The sequence below is a fragment of the Athene cunicularia genome, assembly GCF_003259725.1.
Source record: "Athene cunicularia isolate RWA chromosome 2 unlocalized genomic scaffold, athCun1 chr2_part1, whole genome shotgun sequence".
In the NCBI taxonomy this organism is placed as follows: Eukaryota; Metazoa; Chordata; class Aves; order Strigiformes; family Strigidae; genus Athene; species Athene cunicularia.
Window position 1 is genome coordinate 98,062,335 of NW_020799095.1, and position 25,927 is coordinate 98,088,261.

Here is a 25,927-nt window from a genome sequence, read left to right on the forward strand (position 1 = left end):
GTAATTTTAAAGATCATTTAAAGAGAGTTTTTAAGCATTAGATCATTATAAAGACATTAGAAAGCAGTTAATCAGTATAATGCCATACTGATTAATTCTTTGACCTAGTATCTAAAATTTAAATGCAACATTCTCAGTTTTGTTTTATAATTCACAGAAACATACAGTAGAGTTATTTAATGCTATGGCACACTAAATATAATTTTATGGAGCACAGTGTAAAATTATGCTGGCTTCTTTAGAATTCTGAATTTCTTAGTGCAAGTCTGCAAAAGTCAGCAAATATGCATGCATGTATTCAGAAAATTAGACTTATTAATGCTTGAGCCATGCTTCTTTAATAATTTGTCCTTGCATTGCTTTTTGCAGCTTCTGTCAATGACCCAAGATGAATACAAGCCATCGGATGTTAGTATACTACTAGTCTTTGTAATTTTGTAATTCTTCTTAATGTGTGTAAATACAGATTACACTGATATATACAGATAAAACCTTAGATGACATTTTTAAAACTTCTTTATTTCGGTTAGCCTGCCATTTACCCTATAACCTTGATTATCCTAAATATAATTGTCTTTTGCTTCCTTAATAATTGCACTGAGAAACCACCAATTAGCCCTAAAATTGATGATTTGAAATTAAATTGCTTATAGTAGTACCAACTGGCAAACGATCTTTGCTATTTCATTGGGTTTAAATAAGATATCAAAATATGCTTTCTAATGCAAGCCATCTTTAAACTTGATTTAGCTTCCTTGCTGTATTTTTTTCTTTCATTGACGTTGAAATGCTGAGGCCCTTAAAGCATGACTGACAACACATATGAGTTCAATTTACAGATTACAGAAAACCCAAGCCTTGTTTGAACAGACAGCAAATGATCCGTTTATCTTGACTGCTATAGATCCTATAGCAGACTCTGAAAGCAGAAACATTCCTCTCTTCAGCGTACACAGAAGAATGGAGATTAGATGAGATGAACTTTGGGAGCAGCTACAGCCAAATCTAAATGTGCTTCACTGCCTGTGCTTGGTGTAGCTGCTGAATATAACCGAACATAACCCAGATACTATTCTGAAACAGTGCACACATGCCTGTGCAATGACAGGCAAAATATGCTCCTGTCTCACAGTCTAAGCAGAAGTCAGTCTTCATGTACTACCATCAGTAACCCATTGCATGTGAATTTCTGCCAATACAAGAGATATTTATGACTGTGGTTGCTGGAGCCGTAATCCAAATAAGCACAAGGCCTGAAATTGAAGTCACAAAAATAAAACAGTGAAAGAGTGTTGAATTAGGACTACCAGGTGGCATAAATGCAGCACCAATAACAATACTTACTGAGGCTGCTTTTATTAATGGCAGCAAATGTAGATCTTACCACTAATAATTTAAAATTGGAAGTGATTTATAACCATTATTTTCATAACCACTGGAAATAATTAGATGTGAACTAAAGTCTGAAAATCTTGACATATTAGTTTGCCTGAAAAGAGGATGAATTTTTGGTTACAGCTTTAACTTAAACATATGAGATAGAAGAATGCTTTCTTAGAGTGGCTGTAAAATGACAATTTAACCTGGGAAAGGCAGGATCTCTGAAGAGGGGCTCACCAAAGTACTGTTTGTGCACTGAGTCATGCAGTCATCCTTAGCCTTCCTGAGCTGTGGATGTGTTAATTTAGTCCACCTTTACACTGTTCTTTCCATTGAATTTCATAGGTAGGACAGGCCAAGAGCATGCAAACAGTAATTTACTATGGCTCAGCTGACTGCAGTAACATAATTGCTTTTGCTTGTATATCCACACTTTCATTCCTTTTCAGACTGCTTGTGTGTAAATTGAAGTATTACCTAATGCAATGTGACATTTTGGGAATTTGAAAAAAAAAAAAAAAATCCTTGAAGACTTTTAAAAGAAATATTTACAGAAGTTCAAAGTTACAGCAGCATTTTACTGTTTGCTGAAGAACTTCACTGAAACAAATTTGTGATTTTATTGACATAGCATAAAAAATATAAGAACAATTAATTTTGGAAGGTGTTATGTGCTACTTTTGCAACATGACTATAACACACCAATTTCTTTGGAAGTATCTGCAATTACTTGTAAAGCTCTGTTAACACTGGCAATCCAACAGTAGTGAAGCACAGAAGTAGGAGTCACATTCTCTTACAAGCCACTCTAAATGCAATGCCTCTCTCCGATGTTCTGCCAGGTGCTGCTGGTAACAGTGAATGGAAACCCTGCTGACTATCACACCATCCACCCTGCACTGCCATTAGAAAATGGTCCGGCCAAAGCAGACGTGTATTCAACACCACAGTACAAATGGGAGCCTTCGGATGACATGTCAGGTAGTGAATTGCCTGGGAATTACCCTTAGTCCCATACTTTTTCTTATTCTGTATCTCCACTCATTGCCTCTACCATTTTTTATTTTGGTAAGCTCTTTGGCCTATTGAAGTTGTATAATTGTGGTTGCCTTACAATGATGGCTGATCATATGACAATTTTCTAAACTGAGCTGTAGGCATGTACTATACAAAATACTTTGCCTACCAAAACAGTAACTTCGGGGGTTTTGTTGCTTTACTATGCTAAAATGTAATTTTTCTTTCACTCCCATCTTGAGCTTGCTGATTGCTGTAGAAGTAGCCATCAGAGTGATTACAAATGAAATCATTCCAGGAGAGAGTGCATATACAACATTTAGACCAGCATGAATTGTAAATAATAATTTCTTTTTCTACTTAGAAAAGGAAGAGGAGGAGGAGGAGGAGGAGGAAGAAGAGGAAGTTACGCAGGAGGAAAAAGAAAATGTTAAATTACATGCCCTGGTTTCTGTGTTCCAATTTATCATGAAACAAAGTTACATTTGTGCTCTGATAGCCATGATGGTAAGTACTGGCAACAAAAAAGTTAATGCTGTTAATTAAAAAAATTAATGCTGGTCATTTTACAAATAAATATGTCTTCTCAATGTTTTCCTGAAAGTAATCTCATTGGTTGGTTTTCACTAAGTGTTTACATCAGGGTTAGAAAATACCAATGTGTTGTCAGCATCATTTTGGGTCCATTCTAAGTTATTAATGCAGAATTCCCAGGCCTGTTATAGACCTATAAATAGGGCAACACATGGGGTTCTGGGTAAAGCATCACATTTCTGGGACTGAGAGCCCTGGGTTTTGTTGTCTGTTGAATGTCAGAAAACTGCTGGGACTCAGTTTTCTATTGATTCCCAAGCTTCTGCAAAAGCAGGCTTGTCATGGTTTTGCTCCACTGAGAAATTTAACTACAAAATTAAAGCATTTCATAGTGATACAGTAAATGTTAAAAATATAGTTCCTATTTCAGGTTGAAACATGCATCCAGTTACTCTCTGAGAAGAAGAGATCTGTAAAGACTGATTTCCTATATTGACACAGAAAGGTCTCAAGGAAAATACAACTTCGTGCCAAGCAAGATTTTGCTTTCTTACAGTTTTTTTTTTTTTAAAGTTTTACTTACTGCCTTTGTATTTCTGTCTCACATTCTTGCTTGCTTTTAAGCCCACTTGATGCAAATACCTTGAGCTGTAATATAGCAAGTTTTCAGCATAATGATTAGATCTCTCTCTATATTCCCAATGCAAGCTTTGGTTTTACTGTTTTGGAAAAGTTTCAACTATAATGAAATTAACCATAAAGTTTCTTGGCCTAATTTTGCATTAAAAATGGTAAAGCAAATTAGCTTGTCTCCTTTTTGTTTGCATAAAGTTTAAAATTTTATTTGCTGTCCTTTAGCAGGAAAAGTTTCTGAACTAAATAAGGCAGGCTCTGAGCAGAATCTGGAGCTGGCATGATGCATTTTGAGACATTAGCGAGTAATTGTTTTCATATTGACATAATGCCTCTTTTTCCTATTTTATAAACTCGCATGCTTCATTTAATCTGCATTTCCTTTTTAATTCACTTCTAGGGTCATATCTCTCAGTTTCAAAGGAGAAGATATGTTTGAAGAGCTTTCTTGTAGTTTAATATTGAGACACTACTAGCTTTTTTTCTTAGTGATATATCCCTATTTTATATGACCTAGATTCATGTATGAATTTATTTATGGTGTGATCTGATGCACTTATATCATAGCCAAAGTTCTGATCTGATGCACTTATATCATAGTTCCACTTATATCATAGCCAAAGACAGCTCAGTGTATGTTATTTTCTTATATGGAGACAGAGAAGTAGTATAGTAGTGTCTTTCACATACCCTTAAAAGATGTGATTTCAAAGCAGACTGAGTTAAACTGATTGAAATATTCTTAATGTAGCACACTTTTCTATTTAAATTTAAAAGGAATCTAAAATTTTTAATTGACAGTTATTCCAGAGTTATACCTATATATATATATACACACCACATTTATATCTATATATACAGCATATATATAGCTGAATTTAGTTCTAAATCAATAATACATTGTTAATCAAAAATACTTAAAACCCCAGTCCTTTTCCCCTAGTGTTTAATAGAGCAGTTTTCAGTAACTGATTTCTGCAAGCTATAGAAAATCTTCTGTAGCTGTGAGTACTTCAAGTAGTGTGCCATGGTTTGTGTAACTAAATGTTCTTCAGGTTAGGTGTGTGCAGTGTGTGCATACCATAACTTTCCATTTTAAATTGATTCCCAAAAGGCTAGAACAGTATGGAGTTAGCATTGTTTTGTAAGTCTGTCAAAGACCTTGAATGTAGTAGCTATTGAATATGTTTTGCTATTCCTATTCTGAATTCTTTGCTGCTAGTTTTGCAGAAGATCTTGTGTGCCCAAAAGTTAGTCTGCATTTTCCATCTCTTTTAGTTAGGTGTAATGAGTCTGCTTATAAACTTTACCAAAGGACAGTTAAAGCACAAAGCAGGGTTTACCCTCAGCTGTGGACTTCTTAAAAATCTACTTTCTGCACATTCTCCAAGGGGTTTATTTTATCTGGACCAGTAGCTGATTAATATGGGTGAGAATCTCATGACAATGAAAATGGGCACTAAGCAGAGAAACTAATGTAAGTGTAGCTGGCAATATGCATCCATGTTGTTCCTGAATGTATCCGTCAACGCTTTTTCCTTTCTTTCCTCCTTCCATGAGGCATGGAGTATCACGTATCACAGCTGGTTGACTTTTGTGTTACTAATCTGGTCTTGCACTCTGTGGATGATTCGGGACCGAAGGAAATATGCCATGATCAGTTCACCATTCATGGTTTTCTATGGAAATTTACTGCTAACGTTGCAGTATATATGGAGTATTGAGCTCAGGAATGATGAGCTTCCTCAAGTATCTGGTTTTTTAGAAAGAAAGGAACCTGGGGAGTTGGCATCAAAGGTAGGTGTTACAATAAGCTGAGATTTATTTGTGAAACCACAAAATATATTGTGATAAAAAATGTGGATCTCTTGGCATTTCTTCAAGAGCAAATCCTCGGTACTCAGTATAACCATGTTCAGTAGCAGTTCTACAGTAAAGGCTAGATTTAAAAGTAGTGTTCAGAAAACTGCTTCTCGCTTGTTAAGCTAATACCAAAACAAATGTGTCAGACATCTTCGTAGATTTGCATGACAATTCTGTGGAAAATTTTTAGCGGATGGGAATTGTTCACTTGTTTGGTTTTATAAACCGGATGCCAAACTAGATGTGATTTGATTTGTTAGATTAATACCCATGGGCTGTCAGGTCTGTCTCTGAATATGATGGCAACTAGAACTGTGGTGTCATTGCAATTACCAACACTACTGACTCCCTTATGATTTGGCATAAGCAACAGTACATAGCTGTGTCTGAGCTTTAATTCTTTATCCTTACACATGAAGTAGCATGAATTGGAATCAATTTCAAGTCAAAACCAAGAGTTTGTTGACATCAGTGTATGATAGATTTTTTCTTTGATGTCTTGAAAGCTCTACAAAATGCATTTTGTTTGGCAAGTTTGCTTCTGAGGGAGGGTATGAGCATAAATAGGAAGTTGTTTCTAGAGCACACAAGAGGGGTGTCTCAGAGAGTGCATCTAGTTGGCACTGCTCCCCTTGCGCTAAGTGAATCACTTTCCTTGTGACTCCTAATTACCATTTAAGGTTATTCTGTGAGTGATTTTCCTTGTTGGCAGAGCCCTTTGGGCAACCATTTCTGCGTCTTTAATGCAACTGAAAATTAGTGAGTGCTGTATTATTTCTCTCATAAAGGTAGGGCTAGTTTAGTAAGAGAGCTAAAGCTCAAGGGGTTCTGCAAGAGAAGTTCTACAGATTCTCTCAATAGCTTTGTAAATCTCTGAGGAGTTTTAACTGTCTTAATACATCAGCCCCTTTGACATTGTTTCTTATTATCATCTTATTATCAAATATCTTATCTAAAACTAGCCAGTGTCAAGAAAGGGAACTCTTGTGTATATGTGATGATTTAGCCACACCCATAAAAGTAATAGAAGATGTCTAAAAGGATTTTTTAGTTTGAATATAATGGACTCCGTAAACTTCACAGAATCATGGAATGGTTGAATCTGAAAGAGACTTTTGGAGGTCATCTGGTCCAACTCCCCTGCTCAAGCAGGGACATCCAGAGCCGATTGCCAAGGACCATGCCCAGATGGCTTTCAAATATCCCCAAGAGTGAAGACTCTAAAACCTCCCTGGGCAACCTGTGCCAGTGCTCGGTCACCCTCACAGGAAAAAAGTGTTTCCTGATGTTCAGGGGAAACCTTCTGTGTTTCAGTTTGTGCCCATTGCCTCTGGTCCCATCACTGTCCACCACTGAGAAGAGTCTGGCTCTGTCCTCTTTCCACCCTCCCTTCAGGTATATATAGACACTGGATGAGATTCCCCTTGAGCCTTCTCTTCTTCAGGCTGAACAGTCCCAGCTCTCTCAGCCTCTCCTCATAGAAAGGATGCTCCAGTCCCTTCATCTTCATGGCCATTCAGTGGGACTCTCTCCAATATATCCATGTGTCTCTTATACAGGGTGCTAGGATGGGACACAGCACTCGAGTTGTGGCCTCACCAGTGCCAAGCAGAGGGGAAGGATCACCTCCTTCAACCTGCTGGCAACACTTCTCTTAATGCAGCCCAGGATATCATTACCCTTCTTCGCTGTAGGGGCACGTTGCTGGCTCATGTTCGACTTGGTGTCCATCAGGACTCCCAGGCCTTTTCTCCCAAACTTTTCTCCAGTTGGTCAGTGCCCAACATGTAATGGTAAATAAACTGATTGTTCCTCCCCATGTGCAGGACTTTGCACTTTCCCTTGTTCAGCTCCATGATATTCCTGTCAGCCCATTTCTTGACACTGTCTGGGGTCCCTCTGGATAGCAGCACAACCCTCCAGTGTATCAGCCACTCTTCTCAGTTTTGTGTCATCTGCAAACTTGGTGAGGGTACACTCTGACACATCACCCAGATCGTAAGTGAAGATGTTTGAACAGGACTGGACCCACTGATGACCCCTGGTGTACATTGCCCATCACTGATTTCCAACTAGACTTTATGCCACTGATCACCACCCTCTGAGCTCAGCTGTTCAGCCAGTTTTCAATCCACCTCACTGTCTGCTCATCCAGAAACAGAGAATCACAGAATCATTTAGGTTGGAAAACACCTTGTAGATCATCTAGCCCATCCAGCCCATACTTCATCAGCTTGTCTATGAGGATCTGATGGAAGAAAGCCTTCCTGAAGTCAAGGTAGACAATATCCACAGCTCTCCTCTCATCTACCAAGCCAGTCATTTCTTCAGTATAAAAGTTAAGCAAGTTGGTCAAGCATGACTTCCCCTTGCTGAATCCACACTGACTATTCCTGATGATTTTCTTGTCCTTCATGCGCCAGAAAATGTTTTCCAGGATTAGCTGCTTGATCACCTTAGAATCATAGAATGGTTTGGGTCAGAAGGGACCTTTACAGATCAAATAGTCCAAGCCCCCTGGCATAGGCAGGGACATCTTTCACTAGATCAGGTTGATCGAAGCCCCATCCAGCCTGACCTTCGACACTTCCAATGTTGGGGCATCCACAACTTCTCTGGGCAACCAGTGTCACATCACCCTCACCTTCTCAGGGATCGAGGTGAGGTTGACTGGCCTGTATCTTCCATTTTGCCCTTCTTGAAGTGACATTTACTTTCCTCCAGTCTTCCGGCACTTCTCCTAGTCACCACAGTCAATCAAAGATTATTGACAGTAGCATCTACAATTACATCAGCCAACTCCCTCAGCACTTGTGGGTACATCCTGTCAGGACCTATGGACTTATGTATGCTCAGTTTGCTTAAGTATTCCCTGATCTAATCCTCTTCCACACAAGGGTGTGTCTTCCTTGCTTCAAACTTTTCCACAGTCTCTGGGACCTGTGATTCCTGAAGGCAGGTCTTGCTAGCCAAACCCAAATAATGACAGTACACTCACTGCATGAGCTTCTTCCCTGAAAAAAAAAAAAAAAAAAAAATTAACAAAAAATAACAAATGGAAATTATACCAGTCAGTACATAATGAGAAGACCTTAAGCTCATAAAACTGTAGTTAAAAACTGAATAGAATATGGTATAAAAGAACCATATAGGTAAATACCTTTAAGAAAAGATACAGAGTGATAAGTTATTACTCAATGGAAAAGTACAAATGAAATAAAGTTGTTTTTAATGCAGGATGTTTCCTAAATGACTTAACTTCCACAAAGATGCACTTTGACACTGATGCCATCATTTCCATTTTCTGATGGACAGAGAAAACAAAGGCATGCAAAATTTAAGAAAACATACATTTGTATTAGTAGCACATAGAATATACAATTAGTCTGTTGTTTTTGTTTTGATTTTTGTTCGCAGATTCTTTTCACAATTACTTTCTGGCTACTGCTTAGGCAACACCTCACTGAACAGAAAGCACTTCAGCTAAAAGAAGCTACTTTGTCTGAGGTCAAAGTTGGAAGTGAAGAAAATGAAGAAAAAGGTAAAGCCAGATCCAATTTAGTCCCTCAGTCATGATAGAAGTTCCAGTTACTGCATTTCTGTGATGCTGAAAGCACTTAACAGGATACCTGTCATTAGCTAAGAAAGATATTACAAAATCTGTGTGCAACTGTCTCTTGGGATATAAAAATAAAACACCTTTGAACTTTAGAAATTCAAACAAAATGAGAATTCTCTTTACTGGAAGGTAATTAAAATGACTCATTTGAGAAATGTCAAAGAACTTTCAAGTAATAAGTTTATTCCTGTATCCCAGATCCAAACCAGCAGATTAATTGCCCTAGGAGTTTACCACAGGAGAAGAGTTTACATAGGAAAAGTCAGTTGCTAAATTCCTTGGAAGTTGTGTTTGTACATAAACACTTGTATAAAACCCAAAGTTAAACTATTAATTTCAGTGGGAAAATATTTTCAGTGCAGGGTCTCATGCTATCAGAAGCATACCTGAGAGCAAAGTTTACTGCTACATTTTCAGCTCACCTAACAGCTCGGTGGCCTGAACCTCTTTTGCTTCTGGGTATGTTCCACCAAACCTTCCTTGCCCTTTCCTGGATGCTGATTTGAACAAGTTCAACTGCCTGAAATGGTAGAAAGCCAACCCTGGAAGCAGTGATGTACTTTCCTGTTTGATTACTTACAGTATTTGTCTCAGTAAAAGATCTGACCAGTGTCAGAGCTGGACACTTCAAGGATATGCAAGTCAAAAGCAAGGAAAGAGTCTGAGGAAAGGGATGGTGAATGGGACAGAAGGAGTGGCCAAGCCTGTTGATCTCAATATTGTTCTCCATGGGACGAAAAGCATTATAGCTACGTACTATGAGTTTGACAAGCCTTGTTATATCTAGATACTTGCTCGTGTGCTTGCTGTTTGGGGGGATGCTTACCCTGCCCTCTACAAGCCTCACAAGGTTAATAGCTGGGGAATCCTGATTTCTTCATAGGGCAAAAGGAGCCTGTCTTTTCGGCAATGGCTCAGGTGCAGCAGAAGAGGCTGGATAAGTGGTAGTTTCTTTGAAAAACAGCAGTGTCCGGGTGGCATTTATATTTTTAAGCTTGTTTGATTTTATGGTAATGTTTTCTCTTGCTTGTGGTTTTTGGAGGTAACCACAATATTCTCTAAAGGACGAAACTCAAGATGAGAGGTACAAACTCAAGATGAGAGTTTAAAGTTTAAACTCAAAATGAGAGGTTTCTGGTGGAGCTGGTGGTTTCTTTGTTTTCCAGTTTAAAAGATTTTGTGCCTGGGAGTATAGGTACTGCCATGGAAAGTGTTTTGATTGTTATCTATTACACAACCCTTAGACTCTAATTTTCCACTACAGCTGCCTGCATTTCAGACAAAAAGTGAAGACGGGTGTCTGGTAAGGATATATAGCTATGCACTGTATGGCTCAAGGAGCAGGTTGAAGCTCATAGGAAGATAAAACTCTTTCTCCTGCTCTGGAGGCCTGTATGATTCAGAAATACAGTCTCTTGTGAATATTGTGTTTTAAGTTTCTGTGTTGTGTGCAGAAATTTTACTTTCCACCTGTTTCAATTTTTACTAAAAGTCCCCAGAACACACAGAAGCCAAATGTGACTCTGTATTTGCAGAAGAGGAGTTGCAAGAGGGAGAAGTGGCAGAAGAGCAGGAGGAGGAGAAGGAGGAGGAAGAGGAAGAGGAAGAAGATGATGAGGATGAACAGGATATTATGAAAGTCCTGGGGAAGCTGGTGATGGCTATGTTCATCAAGTACTGGATTTACGTCTGTGGGGGCATGTTCTTCTTTGTCAGCTTTGAGGGTAGAATTGTCATGTACAAAATCATCTATATGGTACTGTTCCTCTTCTGTGTGGCCCTCTATCAGGTAAGTGAGAACCGAGTTAACTGAATTTTGTCCTTGAATACAATGGTTCTTACCTTCAATTTGGTAATAAAGTAGCTCCAAACAGAATTCATAAACAGTGTGTTTGGTTAGATACAACATAATAAGATCATTTGAAGGAGTTAAGACTAATTCTCCTTTGACTTTTGATTATAGTGACAGGCAAAGTGTACATAAATTAGATGCATACAATACACACCTCTGCTCTGGGATACCACCCCACATCACTGCGAGCTTTGGAACATCTGTGGGAAAATTCTGTGGGCCTGTGCACATCCTACATAGCCACCAGTTTTTATGACAGCTGGTTCATACAGCTTCCACACACCAAAGAGCATGGAGTCCCTTTTCTGGACTTTCATCACGTAATGGTGATGAAACTGAGTGACTGAAAGCTGTCACTGGCCTTTATGTCTGTGACCATGTCCCAACAGACATTTCTACATCTTTACAGTCTGTACTTGAGTTCATGTGCATCAGGAGTAAAAATTGTATCTCAAATAACTGTGGCTGCTGTTGGGTAAGCGTTGTTTACTTCAGGCAAGCTAGCATAGTATTCTTCATTTTTGTTTTCTGGTACAGTGTTGTCAGTATTTTCGTCATTGTCTGCCTTCAGCTTGTTTCAGCATCTTTAATGTGTGATTTTCAGGTGCACTATGAATGGTGGAGAAGGATCTTAAAGTACTTCTGGATGTCAGTGGTTGTTTACACAATGTTGGTACTTATCTTCATCTATACCTACCAGTTTGAGTCATTCCCTGGGTTGTGGAAGAACATGACAGGCCTGGATGAAAGCAAGTATGTGGTTTTGTTTAATTCAGTTTTTTTTCTTTAGACTTTTGAGTTCAGTGTAGTGGAATGATCTGAGAGTAGTCTTCCTTCTTACAGTGGAAAAACATCATGAGACCATCCCCAGGCATAGCTGACTTTAAGCGCTCAGCTCTGAAGCAATAGATTTATTAGTGTGACCATAGAGATGAGCAAGGACAGGAGGGGCTCAAAGAGTCATATTTTCACTCATCTGCTTTCAAGGCCTTGGCATCACTACTATTCCCAATACAGTGCCAGTACTTCTCTCTACCTCTTTGACCATAGCAACAAGATCCAGGAAGAGATTAAGGGTAGATTTGCAGGATGCCTGGAGCTGATGAAGGTGGACTACCCTTCTGCTAATGAGGAGGGCCGAGTCTCTTCCTCCTCATGATGTGTTCAACATTTCTCAACAGAAACTTGAGGAAGTATATACAATATCAGTGGATCTACAGTGCAGGGCTTTCAGTCAGAGATAACTCATCTAGTTCAAGAGCTCTATGGCAGGGTTGGTTTATTTGTACATTTATAATATCTCTCTACGTTACTGAGTCCAAATGCAAGATACTTGCTTTGTAAAACTTGCTGCTTTAGAAGAATTTTTAAAAACCAAAAGCACGTAACGGCCTTTTATTTCCTATTGCAAATAGTTTGTAATAATGTCTCATGGCAAGAAAAAGATTTGCTGTGAAAAGGTGGCTTAGTGGCTTGCTTTTTTTTCAGGCTAGAGGACCTTGGTTTAAAACGGTTTTCTGTGGCTGAGCTATTCACACGCATTTTTATCCCCACCTCCTTCCTACTGGCATGTATCTTACACCTTCACTATTTCCATGACCGGTTTCTCCAGCTCACTGATTTAAAAGCTGTAACCAGCAAACAGGACAACACTATTTACAGGTAAAGAAACAAAGTAAATGGAGCTATTGATTATCTGTATGAAAATGCTGTTTCTGACTGTCTTGTAATGTTCACTTTTTTTAGTTGTTGTTTGCCTTTGCTATGACTGGTTTAAAAAGAAGGTGCTCAGTATCCAGCACCTCACTAAACAAACGACCACCACAGTATCTGTCTTCCCCCACTTTTCCCTATACACTGAAGTTTTTCATTTTGGGGTACATTTTCGAAAGTACTAGCAGTATTTATGTATTATCAGCTTTGACCTTTAATGGCAGTTAGATGCTTAATTGTTACGTGTGCCTTTTTGTAAGTCCTGTCAATAACAGGAAATAATGACTTTTAATTTGGGTCACTTCTGTTTTGCAATGTCCATTTTGAGGGCCAAATGAAAATTGGGAGATCTTTGACAAATGCATTTGCATTGGACAGTTAGGCCTTTTTGTAAAGCTGATTTTCAGAAATGGAAAAATCCCAAACCTGTGGTCACTCTTTTAAAGTACTGACCCTTGGCTATGCTAGCACTTTGAGACATTCAACGATCTCATCTAGAAGTCCATTAGCATTTGTCATGATTCTGAGACCTCACTTTTCCTTTGTTTAACTGTTTTGTATCTCCTGCATAAAAGCATAACTGACCTAGGATCCTGCTCCTGGATTCTGAGAGAGATAAATGGTTTCATAATACGTTGTGACATATTATGCAATGACATTAATTCTTTGAAGAAGCCAATTCATTTAGACACTTTTTCGTGTTTACCTCTCCAGCGATAAGTGTAACTCAGCTGCACTTCTATGAATGGGGACTAGCTGCATAACATCGCATACACCACAGTGTGTTGTGGAATAACGACAGTTTATCTTAACAGAGAATTCTGCTCTAGGTCTTGCTAGATTAACAAAAGGTTTTCAGATATTCCTCATGCATTCAATTTAATATGAAGCTACTTTACAGTGTATGGTACAAGTATGTTTGTTTTCCCTATAGCCAGTGCATGAGAATAAGCTCTACTTTTAGAGAATATTTCCAGTTTCTGTACTTAAATAATGGCTAAAATCAAACTTGACAAAATTTCCTAACAATGTTGTGGGGTTTTTTAAACTTACCCTTTTTAATGGATGTTTGCATAATACCCTATCCTTTTGCTTTTCTTCAATTGCTAAATGTGATGGTTGATTCAAGGGCCCTTTGAAATGGCCTGAGAGCAAACTTTCTTTGCCCATAGCAGACTTTGTGTGTAGCAGCAGATACACATTAACATCTCTCAATTGGGCAGCAATTGGCCCTGAAACCAGAGCCCAGACAGGTGTATGAGCTGAAATGGAGGTTGCTCCTGGTCTGAGGCATTTGGGGGAATGCATTACAGTTTGCACTAACTGTGCAAGCTCTTTTGTAGCTCATACATTTTGCACTTGTGATGAGTAACAGCTTCCGCCTCCCTACTGATGCAATCTGATAGGCACAAAGTGGAAAAAACCCTCCGAGGCACTCCCAGGATTTAGGTGGGTTCATGGTACAGTACACTCTGCCTGTGAAACCAGTACTTACAAATCTTTCTCTTACACATGAAAGATACCAAAATATGATACGGCTCTCCAAATGTTAGCATGAAGAGAATCACTGTGACTAAAGTCACATCATTCCTGAAGGATGGAACCACTGATACTAAAGACACAAAATGTTTTCAGTGTCTTGCTGAGAGCAAAAATTTTTGCCAAGTGTAAGTAGCCTCGAGATAAGGTGCTGAAAGCAGACATTCATTATCACAACAGGCTTTTTACTAAAGTGGCAAGGGAAGAGAATCATGTGATATCATTAGCTTTTTTGTCTTGCTACTATAATGCTATCTTTTTAAGTCTACATATGTACTAGATCGTATTGAGCTGTCAGATAAGTAGCTAGATATTTTAAGTCTTAAATGTGGTGTATGTGCTACATTTGCCATTTTGCAGTGTTTGAAAATCACAGTTATCATGTATATCATTTGTTCCTCCCCAGAAACTTTCACAAGTATGGCCAATACCCAAACCAGAACACTTCTTCTGGTTTGTACTACCATTAAAACTGCCTAGTGTATGAAGATCCATCTGTCTTCTTCCCTCAGTGTGATAAATCAGTTCTGAGCATTAGCCAACTTAATAGTTCAGAGCTTCATGATGAGAGCTCAGCTGACATTTGAACTGATGGTGCATAAAGCTGCATAAGAACTAGCACAACCAGCTCCAGCTTAACAGTAACACTAGCAATAGAAATAAGTTGCAGGGACAATTAAAACACAGATTCAAGATTCACATGTATATGTGCAATTTTCTTACAAAGCCAGTAAAACTTAATTTTCCATTTTGCTTTGAAAACACTAGCATGCATTCAACAGCTAGTTTACCTTTAAACATTTTTGCTGTTTCTTTTGCAATAAACAAAAACTTTAAATAAAGAATCTGATCCTTAATTTTGAGTCAGCAGGCAGAAATTAGTCCTTTTAACAGCAAACTTGTTAAAATAATCACAGCAGGTGAGAGCTAGTCATGAAACTAATTGACACAGCAGCTTCAGTTCCTCCATCTGCCCCTGAACTGCCATGTATGGTTATGGTATTATGCTTGTGTCTAACTGAAGAGTCCTGTTAAAATGCTGAGACTGTTCATGTATTAAGATGCTGCCTGACATGAGCAAAGTTAGCAGAGTGAGTTCAAGAGTAAGGCTCTGACAGCTGCAAATAGACAGGATGGAAACTGGCACAGTGGAGATGGCAGTGAGGCACTTCTCACCATTGTAAAAGGTGGCAGAACTGACCAAGAAAATAAAATTCCTCTGATTGGGACTTTCCAAGTCCATCTCCTTGCTGTACCATGAATTACAGTATGGCAGATACAAAGGCTGTGGGATAAATAATTTGTATGATATGATGCTCCATCATAATTACCTTTAAATAAAAAAAAAACAAGCAAAATATCTATTTTATAGATAAAGGCTTCCTTGAGATAAAGCAGTAGAGGCTGCTCACACATTTTGGAGACTATGAGAAGCACCTGTAGTTCTAACTGAAGTTGCATGTGATCTAAATGTCTAAGTATTGCATTTATAAGCTTCCTAGACTTTTCACTGCATGGTGTGTGTTAAACTGTCAGATTGTACTTTGTTATGACAATGTGTCTCTCTTGGTAGACAGGGAAGTGCATTCATTCCTATTTAACAGTTTCCTTTTCTCTCTCTCTAATTCATTTCCCATTTTCATCTCATGCATTCTTGTGCTTTCATCTCCCACCTCATAGCCATGCCAAAGTCAATGGCCGTGTTTATCTAATAATTAATAGGTGGGTACTTCAGTTCTTCCTTTCCTTTAAAACAGATGTACCTTAACTTTTTTTGTTACTTATTAATTGCTTTAAAACAAAGTATGTTCTTGCTGCACAGTACTGTGAAGTAAGCAGGGAGATAATGTTGTTCAGGGGTTGTAGTCTCCTAAAGCTGGTGAAGTGGTTAATACATCTCTCCTGCATATGTATACATTGTGAGTTCATCTCCCAGCTGGGAATTCTTCTCTTAAACTTTGCCCATGCCTCAATACAGGAATAATTGGTGCTATTTGTAATTGGCTGCAGACAATAGACTTGGTTGAGGAAGCTCATTTATCTACCCTTTGTGCATGGAAGGATGCATGCCTGCATGCGCACATGAACACACAGGCACACAGAAACACATCCCTGTCTTCCTCACAAGCACCTAAGAAGGGGAGTTTGAGAGCCAGGTCGGTTAAATGTGCGGTGTGTATTATGAGTTTGTACAGACTGAGATTTTCCAGTTCAAAGACAGAAATGGAACAGGCAGTACATTGCATGCTAAGGTTGATAATTCATGGGTTGAGTTGGGTGATACAGAATCCAAATTACAAAAGCCCATAGTGCCATCATCATCATCCCTTTATAAACAGTATCTTGAAAACAGTTCCATAAAATTGTTTTCTTTCAAAATATATCCTGGAGTAAATGTGGGCTTTTGTTTAATCAGCTCCGAGAATAGAAGGACTTCTGAGTTTGTTGTCGCTACTGAATCTAAACAGAAAAGCCAAGAAAATCCCTTGTTTAGATATTTGTGACTACCTGCTTTAACAAGAAGTTAATTTATGTGTCATGTTCATGCTCCTTCTTCAAATGTCATTACATAGTTTAGGCCAGGGTTCTTAAAAGTTCACCAGAGCTGGAAACCTGATCTGTAGGCAGCCCATGTGTCAGGGAGCAGCAAGGGTAGGAAAGCTGGGAACCAAGGAGCATGGCCAGGAGGCAAAGCTGGGCTCTTACCCACAGGGAGTCAGGAACAGGAACCAGCAACTGAGGGTGAGGATCAGATCCACAGATGGTAATAAGGGTCAGCCATAACCTGGTGAGCTCTCAGCAAGTTCATAGAGATGAGCCAGGTGGGTGGCAAAGGCAGAGAGTTAGTCTGGCTTAGGGTCAGGGAGGCATGAGAGCAGGTGCGGACACAGCTGTGACACAGCCACAATGTAGGAGCAAGAGCTTCAGCATGAAAGCAGCTTCCAAAGAAAGGAGAGGGACCCACTATGCTGAGGCTTCCTGGGCTGTCCACATACCCTACAAGGTCAGGGAAAGCACTCAAGGTCCTCTGAAATTGCTTTGATGCCTAAAACTAGGTCTACTAGTATACTTCCCATTATTGATACCCTACTTAATGAATTTGAGCATAAGCAATGCTCTCAGCTAGAAGCATAAGAAATTCTCTCAGTTAAAAGCATTAGTGGCTGTACCTTCAAGGGTTGTCTGCATTGTTATTTAGTTATTTCTCTTCCTAAGTATCAGACACAATACCGTTGTGTTATTTTGGATAACTTCCCGCCAGTATGTGGTTTCCAACCTGAAGTTACATCTGACTAGCTGTGAAGCCTGTACGAGTAGCTTGTGTTAGATATTCTAAACTAGTGCAGTTTTTATACCCTAATACCTCAGCATTGTCTGTTACATGATATCATGTGATCTTATAGTGGAAAAAAGAATGAGAAAAAAAAAAAAGGAAAACCAGCCCTAGCAATAAATGGGGAAGTATGGGAAGAAATGTTAAAAGTAAATGAACTTTCTGAATAGTGGGCAGGGATTTTTATCTAGCCTTGGATCTTCTGAGCATGTGGTCCTGTGCTCAAGCCTACTGATGTTGATAGAACTAAACGCTGGCATACTGAAAACTAAGCTCATACTGAGGCTTTATCAGGTATATTTATTGCATGTACCCATCTTTATAACCCTATCACCTTCTGGATCTCCTGGGTATGTGTGGGAGTTATATGAATAAAAGAAAGATGAGTCCTCTCATACAAAATCCAATGGGGTTACTATGTTTCTGTCCAGTGTACACTGAGGTAAGTCATTAAGTTCTTGATTTGCACCAGTGTGAATGGAGACTTTTCCATTATACAAGTCAGTTGGGAATATACCTCATTAAAATTGATGCAATTGCATGTTTGCAAAACCTGTCTGATTATACGGATACTTGCATATAATGTATTCATATAAGCACTTTTAAATGGGCTCTGATGATTTATAATAACTGGTGATCTCCATAACATTTGAACTGAACTAAAAATTCATTCTCTCTTCCTTATACATGACCCTTCTGTTGGTACTTTATTAGGGAATATTATTGTTTAGTCATTTTACAGAGATTTCAATATCCTTTTAGTATATATGCTAGCTTAAATATGATAATAAAGTATATCATACAAAAAGCTCTATTTTCAGTAGCCGTTCAGTAGGATATATTGTTTAGTATAAGAGATTTTCAGATTAAGGGACACTCAGGTTCATTGTCCAATACATGATAAGGGATTTTAGTAATCATTATCATGAATGGATTTATTCAGTGAGATTTTTTGGTTCTTGACTGTCTTGTTAAAATACGACTTTTAAACCACCATTTCTGCTTTTTGGTAATTAGTACGGTATTTCTATTTAAGGACTGTTTAGTCAAATTTCTGTAGTTTTTCCCTCATATGAGCCACCAAAGTTTCCATCTTGAAGAAACTGGTACTCCCAAATATTTGAAAAATAATGCTGCTTGTTTGACTTTCTTTCTCAATAACTGCTCTTATATTTTAATGATCAGATGGGTAAATCTAAATTTTTGGTTTCTTGAACTGTAAAACTCCTAGATAAAATGGGCAGAATTTCCTGTCTAAATGGTGATATGACAGAATTTCACATAATGAAAAATAAATCCCTGAAATGGTACTGTAGTATATTAAAGTTACTTGCATTAGTCCAGGAACAGTCTAACAGGTGCTTGAAAGTATGCTGAGTGTAGTAACTTCAATAGCATAACTAAACATTTAGTGACCTGATCATATAGATATGTACTTGCCAAAGGGAGATTTTATTGCAAGAAGTCGTATTCAAATGGACTATTTATGGCAGTAAGTGCTGTGCTCAGCAAAGCGCATAGGATGACGAAATTAGGATGAGTGGGTTTTCTGCAAATATGGGAGGTGAGTCCCAACAGCACAGCTGGGGGAGAAAAACAAAAATATCTGAAGCCATAAGAGACTGTCCCTTTTTCTCAGTAAAGAAAATATATATACACTGAATAAATCTCAGAAAAAATGGCACCATGGCAATAGAGAAATACCATTTCTGTGTTAAATCAGTTGTATCCCAGTTTTGGTAGTCTGAAAATTACTAATAGATTTATTAGGACACAGACATATATCTAAGAAAAATTCTTTGTGTGATGTAGAAAGAGAGAGAATGAATGTCACTATTAAAGACAGACATTATAAAATATATTGAAGCCACAGCCATGAAATTTTTGCTTTCATTTGTTCCCAAACCTATAGCTGGAAGAAAATTTGCAAAGTCTTTGGCTTCCCAGCTGCATCTTTCAATTAGAAGAAGGTGGAAATGTGTTTACAGTAATCAATCAAATACTTGTGATTATTCAGCTGCATTACTGACAGCACCGTACAGCATTGACCATATTTAGCACTGGTGTAAATAGATTGCCCCCTTTCCATCTGTGCTGCAGTTCCTTGTTTCTTTCTAGAAGCACCCTGTGAATGTCATGATGGCATGCTCTTGGCATCAGAAGGCTTCTGCAGATGGAGTAGGAGAATGCTTTATGACTTGTGATGTAGCATGACATATTTGTCGATGACCTTCTTCTGTAACCCCTCTGTTCTCATCTCCCTTTTTCTTTCTGTTCCAATTACTTTGAGCAGCCTCAAGAAAAAAATACCAAACCACCAAAATGAGTAAGTCCCCTATGAAGTCATGAAATGTTTCCTCTTAAACAATGTCATTTCATGCTTCTACATCTTAAACTCTGACCATTTTCTCCATTGGGGAAAATGTCAAGTTTAAGTGTCAATACCACTCATTACTAACTAACCATTAGTATCTGAGTGAGAAGTAGTTACTAATACATTCCAACTCAATTTGCAGTGTGTGTTTGGAGAAAGTACCAGAATCATTAACTTTTCCACTTCTAAGGCATTTTCCATGAACTTTTTTTTTTTTTTTTCTGATTATACATCTTGAAAAAGAAAAAGACTACGATGTCATTGCTGCTCAGTTCTCTGACATGCTGCTATTTGCCAACAGACTGGTGCACCAAGATGGAAGCCTGCCTGACATAACTATGATGAATTTAACAGCCAGCAGAGGAAAGGAAGACGATAAAATGCTGGAAGAGGCTGGTGAGAAAAGAATGGAAGAGCCAGAGGGGGAGGGAGGGAAAGGGAGGGTCGAAAAAGGAAAAGAAGAAGAAAAGGAAGATGATGACAAGGAAGATGATGATGATGATGATGAAGACAATGAATCAGAGGAAGAAGAAACTACAGGTAAACTGTACAGATTGCAAATTTCACTTTCCTCAGCCCTAGGTAGCAGTGGCAACAGACAGTTTATTCTTGGTCATCCCTGCTCATTTCAATCATCAGGTTTTCCTTTTAGTTTTACATACAGTCTTTGCCAAAAGAGCCTGAATTGAACAGATGGCTACTTGTCAATTATTCAACAGGCTACAGTCTTTTCTAGGGAAAAATTATACTGTTTCTGCAGGATGCTGAGAGGATGAAAACAAAAGAAAACCCACTTCTTTATTCTAGTTAGTCTGGGTTGGATTAATAGGAGGTTATCCCAAATCCTAAAAACTCCTTTAGAGTAAAATCTCTTTATAATAAAGAAAATACACATACATATTTAATCTCTGATACTGCATGCTTTCAAGGCACTCCAGTGCAGAAGTCCCAATGGCTTTGCTTCATTATTCATGTGCACATTAGTGTCATATTTTTCACTTCTGAATATGAAATGTGTAGTTGATCCCAGATGAACATAAAAATGCCTAAGTGCAGGCATGGGTAAGGCTGATGTCATCCTTGATATAGCTAGGATAAACTCAACATGAATTATTTCTGTAACTCAGTTTGGAATGTGGGCCATGAGTGAAAACCAGACAAGAGCATTTAACACCCAAGGAAGCTGTAGTGTCTGCAAATGACCTTACCACAGGTTTAGTTGCTCATAACAATATTCACAGGACCGTGACACATAAATAGAAACAGGGTCTTTGTCAAGGCAAAATGGCAGCATGTCTTGCTTACCTGCCTCAGGAGAGCTGAGCTAAAACTATTTGTCTTGCTGGCTGGGACATCTTCCGTCACAGAGGTGTTCCTCACAGAATCATAAAATGGGTTGGAAGGGACCTTAAAGATCATATAGTTCCAACTCCCCTGCCATGGGCAGGGACACCTTCCACTAGATAGGGTTTCTCAAAGACCCATCCAACCTGGCCTTTGATACTTCCAGAGATGGGTCATCCACAATTTCTCTGGGCAACCTGTTGCAGTGTCTCACCACCCTCACATTGGTGGTGAGAATTTCTTCCTTATATCTAATCTAAATCTACCCTCTTCTAGTATAAAGCTGTTACCCTTCATCCTATCACTACACTTGCTGATAAAAAGTCCCTCCCCATCTTTCCTATAGGCCCCCTCTAAAAAGTCCCTGCCCATCTTTCCTATAGGCCCCCTCTAAGTACTGGAAGACCACTATAAGGTCTCCCTGGAGCCTTCTCCAAGCTGAACAACCCAAACTCTCTCAACTTGTCCTCATAATGAGGACTCTCCAGCCCCCTGATCATCCTCATGGCCTTTTCTGAACCTGCTCGAACAGGTTGATGTCCTTATACTGAGGGCCCCAGAGCTGTATGCAGTACTCCAGATGGGGTCTCACAAGAGCAGAGTAGAGGGGGAGAATCACCTCCCTTGACCTGGTAGCCATGCTCCTCCTGGTGCACCCCAGGATACAGCTGGCTCTCTGGGCTGTGAGTGCACATTGCTGGTTCATAGTCAGTTTTCCATCCACTACTACTCCCAAGTCCTCCTCCGCAGGGCTGCTCTCAATCCACTCATCACCCAGCCTGTATTTGTGCTTGGGATTGCCCTGACCCATGTGCAGGACCTTGCTCTTGGCCTTGTTGAACTCCATGAGGTTTGCACAGGCCCACCTCTCAAGCCTGTCCAGGTCCCTCTGGATGCCATCCCTTCCCTCTAGCATGTTGACCAAACCACACAGCTTAGTATTGTTGGTAAACTTGCTGAGGTTGCACTCAATCCCACTGTCCATGTCACCAACAAAGATGTTAAACAGCACTGGTCCCAACGTTGACCCCTGAGGAACGTCACTTGTCACTGCTCTACACTTGGACATCAAGCCATTGGCTGCAACTCTTTGAGTACAACCATCCAGCCAGTTCCTTATTCACTGAGTGGTCCATCCATCAAATCTATCTCTCTCCAATTTAGAGACAACGATGTTGTGTGGGACAGTGTCAAAAGCTTTGCACAAGTCCAGGTCCAAGTTCTTGGGCCATGGAAACCTTTCTTGGCCAGCTCTGATGCGGTCTATGGGGACTGATGAGTTTGTTGCACTCTGAACATCCCTACATGCTGGAAAGGCTTTGGGACAGAGACCAGCTGTTGGAGGTTACCCTGTGCAGTGACACATCCCAGCAGGGAAGTGGGGAGCTTCAGCCCTCTCCATGGGCCCCCTTGTGCACTGCAGCAGTGGAACTTGACAATAGCACGAGGTGCGGCTTGCCACATGTGATCCATCTTTAAGCTGTACAAGCATTTATTTCTACCAAAAAAGTAATTTTTATTTAGCCATATGACTGGACTTTTAACATTATTTTAACATGTTCATGTGTGCAGACTTTGTTACAGTCATGTACAATTTTTCAATGGATGTGGCCAGGCTTATGTTTTATCCCCTGCCCATGTAGTGTCTGTACATGCTAGACAGAGCTTGCTACAGTACCTTACTTGCCCTGTTCCACTTAACTGCCACTCTTTGGATATACCTTGCACGGCAGTAATGCTGCAAATTAAAATAAATGCAATGAGAGAATAAGTGAGAACATCTAATTCTATAAAGACATTCTGAAAATACACTTGTGTATTAGAGTTCTATAGCTTAATTAATTTCCAAATTAAATTATTTAGTCATGATATTTACATCATTCAGCATTTTTATTAGCTTTTTCTAAGTTCTGGTTGGAGAAAAAGGGTAGAAGAAAAAAATAATTGGAATTTGCTTGTAATGTATTCCAAAAGTCAGCTTTTTTACACAAGTGTGCATATGTTTTTTTCACAGAAATATGCACAGAATAACCACCTTGGTTTGCTTTATATATAAAATAACCAGATAAGATGAAATAATTACATACAGGAGCTGGTAACTGCTTTGCATTTTTACAGCTTAGATGGTGATGTGTTTCCATCTCTGATATTAACTGTAAGAATGTTCTCACAGCATACAAAATCCTTTCTAATCTCCAAAGTGCATCTGAAACCTTTAATACAGTGTGAAGACTTTATACTAACATATACCAGCCTGCCAACCCACAAGCAGATACGGCCCTTAGAGAGCACTGTTCCACATATGTATTGTTATATACACTCATATGTAATAGAAGATGCTACGTGCTTGCTCACTGGGGTGTTATTTGGGAGGATGGCTTTTTTAGCAAAATACTGTCAGTGAAGGGACACATTCACCCAGCTTCAGGATCTTAATTGCTAAAGCTCCCTCTTTAACTGAAAGAAATATTCAGCTGGCCTGACATTTGCCTTACCTGTTGTAGATGATTGTTCTGGGATGGCACAAATCACGCTCTAGGTGAGTGTGCTGTTTGCAAGGGTATTTAGATAACTCTGACATATGAAGACATCTATAGTATAGATGTCTAAACCCATGTGACAAGAATTCTGCTCCTAGTGTGCATGGATCTCTTCCAGGCTGGCTGAAAAGATTTGACTAGGAGTAGTCTGTGCTTTCTGATAACAGATTGGGTCCATAGTTTCCAACCATCAAAGAAAATCCTATTCTCTCTGACCTGGATAAGGACCAGGGCTGGAGCATCTCAGATCTAGTCCCTGGATGGGATCCCTAAGCTTAGGTCCAAAGATAGTGGAGGAAAATGGAGCCCAAGAAGGGCTCTGCTAGAGAGGAATAAAAGCAGAATTGCAAAGGGAAGCCACAACCACCACTTCTGAAGTAAGGAATCCTTTAAGTGAATGTGGGTCAGAAGGGAGAGCACCACAGCTAAGTGAGCCTCAACCCCATTTGCCTTAGTTAACCACTGAGCCGTGAGCCTCATTCTTGTCTTACTCTAAGGCCTAGAAGTAGAAAGCTTATAGTTGCTCTAGTAGATAATTAATTTTTATAGAGACCTTCTGTTTTTCTTCTCCCAATGGTTCTGCTTGAACATCTCTGCAGACTTAAGGAACAAGTGGCATCTGGTGATCGACCGCCTTACAGTGCTGTTTTTGAAATTCCTGGAGTATTTTCATAAAATGCAAGTCTTTGTGTGGTGGCTGTTGGAGCTGCACATCATCAAAATCGTTTCCTCTTACATCATATGGGTCACAGTGAAAGAGGCAAGTAAACACCCACTGTCCAGATCTTACCCATGGTGGAGGCTTGTCAACATCTGCTGTGCAGTGGCATGCCCAAGTGTAGGGAGATGCCTTCCTCATGCCAGACCTCAATGGAATTGTGGGATCCAGCTGGGCTTGTCAGCTTCTGGGGACATGCCTTGACATCTTCCACGGTGATGTTCTATCTGCCTAGATAGTCTCAGCCCTCCTTTTTTCTCCAGATATAAAGTTTTTATAGTCTAAATCTTTGGACTCAAGATGTAATCCCTCCCCTGCTCAAACTGGCTGTGGGCATCATCCAGGGATGGAGGATGTAGAAAAATTTTGGTAAGGAACATCTAGAAAATTACTTAAACTGTGTCTGGTGCTTAAGAAACAGGAATGTGGAACTATGCCTAAAGAAAAAGGGAGCGATACCTTTAGCTATGCCTTTGGTGTGAGCCGTGCGAGTTCTCTGCCTAACATAATCATTCCTTGAACAGGATAGTAGGACAGGATTCACTAACAAACAAAATAATCCTTTTTCTCATGTTTTGTTGGGGAAAGAGGTCAAAAGGATGAACGTGGGATCTGTATCATCTCATCTTTGTTTTATGTGTACTAAAGCAGCAAAACCAGCATGTGGCCCTCCATATTTTGTGCCTGTTTGTAGGGTGCATATGTAGTTTTGTGGGTCCAATAGCATTAATATTATGTAGGAGATAATATTCTTCCTAAAGCGACTATTAAGTTCTTCACTCACCACTTTGTGTCCATGTTATTGTGAATATTGTAAATTTTTTTCTGTATTTTTCTCAATTTCTCCGTGTCTCTTTCTTTTAATTATTTTTTAAAATTACTATGGAAAAGGTCATACTTTCTCAGTTCACTTGTTACTCCATGTAATCTCCATCCTGTTTTTGTGTTTTCAGGTGTCTCTGTTTAACTTTGTGTTTTTAATTGCCTGGGCTCTTGCTTTGCCATATGCTCAGTTTCGCCCACTGGCATCAAGTATCTGCACTGTTTGGACATGTGTGATTATTGTCTGCAAAATGTTGTACCAGCTCACATCTATTGATCCCAGCACTTTTTCCAGTAACTGTACATTGGTGAGTACAAGTGCATGTTAAAAAGATTTGACTGCTGCCTTCTTCAGTGAAGAAGAGCTAAAGGAAGCATATCAAGTACTGAAAACTACAGGTCAGCTGATGTATTACTGTTGATTATCATTCCCTCCCCAGTCGGACTTAAACTCATTTTTTATAAACTGTTGCATTTTCTTTTTAGCCAGGAGAGAATGAAACTAAGGTCAATTTAGAAGAACTCAAAACCTCAGTCCTCTACAGTGGGCCAGTTGATCCTGCAGAGTGGGTTGGACTGAGGAAGTCTTATCCCCTGCTTGTCTACTTAAGGGTAATTTCTTTAATTATCTGTATGGAGATATTT

At 39.3% G+C, this 25,927-nt stretch overlaps 1 protein-coding gene across 8 annotated transcripts in view; it reads left to right on the top strand.

The window, feature by feature from the left end:
* PIEZO2 (piezo type mechanosensitive ion channel component 2) overlaps window positions 1–25,927 on the top strand; it is a 259,140-nt gene that overhangs the window by 161,425 nt on the left and 71,788 nt on the right. For 3 of the 8 annotated variants that reach the window (XM_026842249.1, XM_026842243.1, XM_026842247.1), the window contains 13 exons: window positions 2,223–2,361; window positions 2,762–2,904; window positions 5,125–5,361; window positions 8,845–8,968; window positions 10,582–10,835; window positions 11,503–11,651; window positions 12,387–12,560; window positions 15,831–15,872; window positions 19,778–19,810; window positions 20,160–20,398; window positions 24,342–24,502; window positions 25,414–25,590; window positions 25,769–25,894. In XM_026842249.1, coding sequence (XP_026698050.1) covers window positions 2,223–2,361; window positions 2,762–2,904; window positions 5,125–5,361; window positions 8,845–8,968; window positions 10,582–10,835; window positions 11,503–11,651; window positions 12,387–12,560; window positions 15,831–15,872; window positions 19,778–19,810; window positions 20,160–20,398; window positions 24,342–24,502; window positions 25,414–25,590; window positions 25,769–25,894 — 1,998 coding nt within the window. Of the gene's footprint in view, window positions 1–369; window positions 409–2,222; window positions 2,362–2,761; window positions 2,905–5,124; window positions 5,362–8,844; window positions 8,969–10,581; window positions 10,836–11,502; window positions 11,652–12,386; window positions 12,561–15,830; window positions 15,873–19,777; window positions 19,811–20,159; window positions 20,399–24,341; window positions 24,503–25,413; window positions 25,591–25,768; window positions 25,895–25,927 lie in introns of all 8 variants that reach the window. The other 5 variants (XM_026842251.1, XM_026842246.1, XM_026842248.1 and 2 more) reach the window with 3 other exon arrangements.